This window comes from Penicillium macrosclerotiorum, assembly GCF_028827735.1.
Source record: "Penicillium macrosclerotiorum strain IBT 26536 chromosome Unknown utg000010l_segment0_segment0, whole genome shotgun sequence".
Lineage (NCBI taxonomy): Eukaryota > Fungi > Ascomycota > Eurotiomycetes > Eurotiales > Aspergillaceae > Penicillium > Penicillium macrosclerotiorum.
This window is the reverse complement of record NW_026643089.1, coordinates 1,496,125-1,503,142: the sequence shown is the minus strand read 5'-3', so window position 1 is coordinate 1,503,142 and position 7,018 is coordinate 1,496,125. Positions and strand designations below refer to the sequence as shown.

Below are 7,018 nucleotides of genomic sequence, written 5' to 3'. Positions count from 1 at the left end.
CCTTTCTTTGACTTTCTTGCCTTTTGAGTCTACGCATGTGCATATGTGCGATTTTGGCCTCAATTGGCGGCTCTAGAATGATCAGTGAGCAATCATACGGCCATCAATATGAGACCTCGGGGCGAGAGCAAATTTTGGAAGCCTGGTAAAAGTGGCGAAAGCCATGTGGGGCCACGGCGCTCATCCCGATGCAAGTCGGTCCGTCGTAGGCACAGAACCTGTCATCGGGATCTATCCGATCATAACATTAGATACTAAAAATGCCGAGATTTTGATTGGCCAATGAGTCAATGAAGCAAGCCTGATATTTACATCCCGTAATCTGAGCTGAAATTATGCAGAGTACCAACCACCTGGGCGTACATAAGTGAACGGATTTTCGGGGGCAGAATACATGCACATGTGTGTTTTAAATCAATTGACACAGTATTGATCTCAATGACATGGATACTGGATTCACTGTCCCGTGGAGCAAAGTGAATAAACCCCTCATTACCCCATATCATTTGAAGCCCCGAAGACTTAGGTCCTTGCTCCCCACATATACGTTATCAATAGATGCTTGAACGTCCAATAAAAAAACAGCGCATCATACACAGCCAAGAATTGCATTATTAGCCTCCCTGTATGTATATGATTGTGCATAATCGTAATATTCGAAGTTTTCCAAAAAAGTATAACAAGAACAAAACCCTGGAAGAGGGGCCTCTGCACATGTCGGCTGCAAATGAGTTGAACATTTGAATGGATAAAAATATATAAAGAATAGTCCATTTAAGCTTATGACGTGGGAAAAGAGCCGTGATATTAGTTTCACTTGCGATAACCTTGTATGGGCCAAGTTATAGGGATGAAGATAGCAAATTAATCACTTCAGAGTCTCACAATATCCAAGAATTCTAATGTCACTCGAGTGGTGTATATTAACAGTCTACTTGATTCTAATTCTGGATCTATCTTGTACATACGACCACAGGGTGTGGAGAACAGGGCTTCCCGTCCGCTCAGCCGTACTTAAGCCACACGCCGGCAGGTTAGTAGTTGGGTGGGTGACCACCAGCGAATCCCTGCTGTTGTATGTTTTTGTTTTCATTTTCATTTTTGATTCGTTAGGAAATCCCCTCTTGCCGCCCTACGCTTCAGCCTGTTTAGCCCCCTTCATCTGAATGCCCCGAATGGGTTCAAGCCAAGCCGGGTTCAGGCCAAGCCTTAGCTCGACATATATGGTTTTCACTTAACAAAATGAATTCAAGGTCTGTAAGCCCCAGCAAGCATGACGGGAGTCAAACTTGATGCGGCCATATTCAAAACAATACAAGACGTCACCTAGACCGTACAATCAACGCAGGAATAGATAACATGCCAGAAATGGTCGTACGTCATGGAAAAGGGTCAGCGTGCACACCCCAGCGATGATTGAACTGACTCAGCGAGTGTTGTAGCCGTTCTTCGGCCTTCCGAAGCCCACTGTCTGGGGTTGAATGTCGGCGATCGCGGATGTGCGTCAGTGCAGCCCGGGTGATGTAGGCGCAGCTAGGAGGAAGGGTGTCAAGGAAGCTAGTGGTAACGTGCCCATGCGAGTCGGCAATATCAATGACCATCTTGGTGACAGTATCGAGAGTTGCAAACGAGTTATTAGACATCTCCTCTACAAGACGATGATCGAGACTCGCATTTTCAGTGAGTTCACCAAGGATGCGCCAGTGCAGAAGAAAGAGGGCCCTGCTCTTTCGTCAGCAATCCGACTCATAGATAGACCAAGTAGTCGACTCACCGGATGGCAATTGCGATCGCTCCACAATATACAACCCAGGTTCCCTGACATTGCTGCATCACCGCGGCAAGAAATGAACGGAGAAGGCTATCGAGCTCGTCTAGTGTCGTCTGCTTGGAACTAATGTCGGCGAGCGAGAACGTCTTGATCACATGATCCAAGAGGGCCGTCGCCTGGGCTGCTCGGCCAAAACTGCCAACGTTAGGTGAATGGAAAGTACTGGCTGAGGGGGTGCTGGGAGAGTGAGGGCTGAGCGCTTTCCACTGGCCTAGAGTTGGCAACTAGCCATCTGGTTCTGGGAGTTGCGAGACTAGCGGTTGGTCCACCACTGAAAGTTCACAAAGAAAAGTCCTAAGAAAAGATGAGCATGTTTTGGGTCTCTGCTAGACTAAGGCTGAAAGGGCGCACCGCTCACAGATGATGATCCCCCACCAGGTATTTACCTCCTCTTCATCCAATTGTGCACCGCCTGCAACGATGCTTATTGGGAGCGAAGACGGCTGTGTCATTGCCAGACAGCGTGCCATGCGCGCACAGCCGCCAATAGAGGCAAACGCCAGCTCAGGCTGGCCATGGGCATACTCATAGACGGCCAGCAAAACGAGGGCTTGGATGAGGTGCAGCGACGGGGGACAGATAGCTTGGGCTTGAGCCACGACGGACCTGGTCGCTAGATACAGCGCTGAGTCACTGATGAGTCCCGAGCTCCGCTGCGCGAGCCCGGGATGGTAAGTAAGGAGACATATGACAAGCAACTGGATGGAGAAGTCCGTCTGCGGACTCGATCCGGAGGACATGAGCTGGGTGTGGAAGCGTGTGCGCGAGATAATTGGGATGAAATTGTGGATTCCTTGGAAGTAGCGGACACTGATCTCGTCCAGATATTGGCCGGTAGCTTCGATGAGACGGTGGGCCTGCCGACAGAGGCTGGGATCCTTGGTTGCACCCAGGTCCAGCCATGTGCTTTTGGGGATCTGCTCGGACAGCGCCGACTGGGTCATCGCGTCCATGAGTAGCAGCGACGACGAGTCGGCGACAGGCTGCGACTGGCGCGGACTCGCTGGGATCCCCATCTTCATGGGTGTTGTACGGCGGCCGCCCGGTTTGTGGGGTAGGCCGTGGTTGTGTTGTGGATAGTGGCATTCCAACTTTCGCCTGCGAAGACGTCAACAAGTCCGGACCACCCTCGACGTACCTGCTCGGCGCAGGAGATACAGCATGGCATTGACTCGTCGAACTGTTTACTTTGCGGCCCTTCAAGGTGATGCATATGCTGACGAAGAGGGATGGGGCGGCGGGGCGGCGGTCGAACCGCCGTCGACATACTTACTCGGCACAGTAACTACAGCATGGCATCAGCTTGTCACACTTCTTCTTGCGCGCCTTGCAGGTGATGCAAACACTGGCGGCAAGTGAGGGGGCGGCGGGTCGGCTGTTGGCGGCCGTCGTCGGGGAGAAAGGGGTAGGTAACATGAGAGCATCGGATGGAGGGTGGTGAAGGGATAGAGGATTTGGCAGAGAACGTAGACAGTCTCGGGTATAATCATGATAACTAGTGTAGTGGGGAAATGGCCTACAAGGGGGATCTCTAATTGGAGGATATCTTTCCAGTACACAGTCCTTACAGGATATAGCTTCAGATCTCTAATAGGGAGAAAGATGAACTCTTACACTCTCTTTGCTCTATCTGCTTCTGCTTCCTATAGGGGAGGCTTCCTCCATTGTGGTGTGTGGTGGTTTGTATGCTGGTTTGTTGAGGCTATCTCATCCTGCCTGCATTCTCAGGCTTGCCGCTGAGCGCCCTGGTTCACTACGTAGATAATACTTTCTATTCCTATCCCTACTTATAGTAGCGTACTTTTCTAACTATAGTTAAAAAGGAGATATAGATTATATATTGTAGTGGGGAAGTGGCATACAGGCATGAACTAGCGGTGTGACGGAAGATATGATATATAAGGCCTACCCCGCTGTATCTAGCAATTCAGACACCCATATTCTCTTCAACTATCCCTAGGTGTTCTCTCTTTCTGTTCCCTAACCCCTAGAGGCGGGCCTGGTCGCAGACAGTGACCGTCTCTCACACCAGTTCAATATTTATACTAGGGTCTATCCCTACCCCTATAGTCGTAGTATACTAACTGTTAGAGAATAACTACTTGTACAGGGTAGAAAGCCTGTCGACTAGGTAGGAAGATAAACGTCAAGTAAGGAAAGCAAAACACTGTTTCTTGCTATCATGGATCTCTCCATAATCCTCAATTTATGTACAAGCTTCAACACTTTCCCACATGACCAAAGCAAAAACGATGGATCATATTTCAACATGCGGTCTGACGTGGCCCCCACGTAACAGAGGTAAGCAAAGGCTACAGGGAAGAGGGGTTCACGAATCCCTAATGGAAGGGCACCGAACCCTCAGGCCTTGTAGGTCATGCATCTATGTTGGGGAGAAGTGGGGCTGTCATGACGAAGCCTGACCGGTAAGGTGTCGAACCGACACCTGAGGCGTGAAGTTGGGAATAGCTTCATGCTGCAATATCATATGACATGGGCTCTGACTTTGGGCCTAAAACCCGGCCCACGCGTAGGTCGGGCCGTGGTCGGGTTTGGGCTTTCGTGGGCCCTGAAGATGTCTATAGATAATAGTCGGTTTATCGCCTAGGAGACTATAGTTAATACTCCTCCTAGTAGATATTAGTAAAGAAGCAACTAAGTAAGAGATTAATAGCAGTAGTTAGCTAGATATAGCCTTATAAAAAATAGCGAGAACTATTGATTCTATCGCTAAGCTACATTTTAGTATCTCTTTAAATCTTTCCCTGCTAAAAGTCATAAATACGACTTTTGCATATCAGGTTCTGTCCTTCAGGTGATAGGCTGAAGGGGCGCCCTAACGGGCGCCGGTTAGGGCGGCGAGCCGCCCAGGAAAAAAATCGTAGGCGCTAGTTGACTATTAACATACAATAGCTGTTGGATGTTTTTTAGGTCGTATAATTTTGCTTATCCGTTCTTTCTGACTGCTGAAGTATTAAAACTGACGCCGCTGAGAAATTGTCATACAATGTTCAGTATTCAGTATCAATGACTGATAAGCAAATGTTGACCAGCGACGCAAACGTGCCGTGTCACTCCGATTTGTTTGCATGAGCAAAGCTTGTTCAACCACTTGATTTTGGATTTAGAGACGTACAGATACTCAAAAAAATGATCACCGAGCGAACTGTCTAACACAGGCAGATGTGAAGCCACCTTGGGAGTCCTTGAAGACCGGAATGGAGTGAAAAGACACTGCGGAAATTTACAATAAAAAGCTCTACGAATGGCCTATGTTGAACAATGAAACACAATTTTTATGCGGCAGCAAGCTCTAACTCTTTATTTATTGATATTCATGGCTCCTCCATTAACTCGAATGTCTAGACCTCAGCCAGTCAAGCCTGTCTTGCATGAAGAGGATGGTCATGAACCACCACCCATGCCTGAAACTCTTGCCCGTGATTGCCTTTATGCGGTCCACTTTCCAGGCAATGCTCGCTTTTCGTAGGCGTATTTGCTAACCAGGTCGTCCAAAATTTTCTCCTTTGGCTTCGGGTAGTGCCAAGCCTAGACAGGGCTGGCAGATGGCCATCAACGGGTGAGGAAAGGACCGTCGACCAGCTCATGTCCTGTTGGTAGATCTGACTAGGGTTGGTCTTTGACCACGTGCGAAGGGCAGCCCATTTATATCGGTGCAGTAGACGTTGTCGGCTGCCCTTGCGCCATGGACGTTCCCCGGATATTTGACATGTATCAATCTGTGCTTTATTCGTGTAAAGCTTTGTTTTTCCGTGTGATCGGATATACCACGCGCCTGTGGCAGCGAGGTTCAGATTGAAAAATAAACCGAAGAATGAGCATTCTCAATGAAAATTCTCATGATAATCTCCGGAAGCGACTCTTCGTCCAAATAACCATAGGAGCGAGTTATTTTGCGTAACTATCCAATGAGAACGCGAGGTCATTCTTAGTTGATGAAAGCCCCGGGGTATCAGTAATCATATGGCTGAAATGAAGTCCAAGTCGAGTATCCACGCTTCAGCCCTCTCTTGAGACGGCAATCAAGGGCAGGTAGGTAGACACGGACGTGCGGTCCACCTTCGACTTGCACCTGCTCGAAGAATAATCTCCGGGGTAAGACCGCACTGCATTTCTTTCGTATATTTGAGGAAACACGCTAGGAACTCTGTCAAATTGTTTTCATAGGCATAAAAGAGAGGCGTTTTTCCATCCTCGTCTCGGATGGACCAGTTGGCGCCTTGTTGGAGTAGTGCCACAAGAACAGCGGGGGAAGATCGCTGAGCGGCAAGATGCAGTGGTGTCTGGCCCCGAATGTCTGTCGCCGATGGCTCTATTCCATATTTGAGTAACTGTTCCACAATCCGGGTTTGTCCGTGGAGGACAGCTTCATGGAGGGCGGATCGGCCCGATGCGTCTTTGACGGAGAGGATGGCGTTATTCTTGCGATAGATATCCTCAATGATGCTTGTTTCGCCCGCGGCGACAGCAGAGAAGAAGATTGCACTCTCCATTATGGTTCTGTGTGGTCGGCGATTATTCGTGGGTGGTTTTTCTGAAAGCCTCGCAGCTCGCATTAGACAGCTTGCTTATCGCGGCGCCCCTCCCGGAGGGGCGCGCGCCTCTTTAAGCATTACGGACGGCAAATTAATTAGACTGAATGGGAGGATGTGACAGGGATTTGCTCAATCATGGCTCGCTAGAATATGGCACACGGACAACTTCCTAATTTGGAATAATGTAAGTTGAGGGGAAGGGAAGAGACTCTCCGAGATGCAGATGTGGAGTACAGTAGACAACTGGCCTGGCCCGCATTCTTCCACGGGTACGTACCATGGGGGCGCCAAAGCCGATCGCTATTTCAAGCAAACGCTTGTTTTCGGCAATTATGCGGCTTTTGCGCCCTGACGTTTTGGCGCGGTTGCACGACTCATGGGCAGTGATTAACTCTAGCTAAAGTCTACAACAGGTCTACAGCAGGTTCTAACAGATCTTCAACAGACGCAGACAGGCGCGTCAATGACTCGGACAGCGCCCGAAAACGCTCCGAAAGGTGGACCGAACCGGTCGCAACTAAGTGCTCGTATTGCTCTTATCATTGCTTCGGTTTGGAAACATGTGTCCGAAGTAAAACTAAACCTTGAGGCCGTTCCGACCTCGGCAAGGTTCCGTGGGATGTCAAGATGA

General features: G+C 49.2%; 3 protein-coding genes across 3 annotated transcripts; 1 reads left to right on the top strand and 2 right to left on the bottom strand.

Moving 5' to 3' along the window:
- Positions 1-1,379: 1,379 nt before the first annotated feature.
- N7462_010183 (Zn(II)2Cys6 transcription factor) lies at positions 1,380-3,247 on the bottom strand (the record flags this gene model as incomplete). The annotated part of the gene is made up of 4 exons (XM_057081897.1): positions 1,380-1,722; positions 1,775-2,042; positions 2,190-2,929; positions 3,105-3,247. The coding sequence occupies 4 exons, from the start codon at positions 3,245-3,247 to the stop codon at positions 1,380-1,382; spliced, it is 1,494 nt and encodes a 497-aa protein (XP_056928937.1).
- A 2,627-nt stretch (positions 3,248-5,874) lies between these two features.
- N7462_010182 (ankyrin repeat domain-containing protein) lies at positions 5,875-6,345 on the bottom strand (the record flags this gene model as incomplete). The annotated part of the gene is made up of 1 exon (XM_057081896.1): positions 5,875-6,345. One exon carries the CDS (start codon positions 6,343-6,345, stop codon positions 5,875-5,877), a length of 471 nt encoding a protein of 156 aa, XP_056928936.1.
- Positions 6,346-6,604: 259 nt separating this feature from the next.
- N7462_010181 (uncharacterized protein) lies at positions 6,605-7,018 on the top strand (the record flags this gene model as incomplete). The annotated part of the gene is made up of 2 exons (XM_057081895.1): positions 6,605-6,656; positions 6,801-7,018. 2 exons carry the CDS (start codon positions 6,605-6,607, stop codon positions 7,016-7,018), a joined length of 270 nt encoding a protein of 89 aa, XP_056928935.1.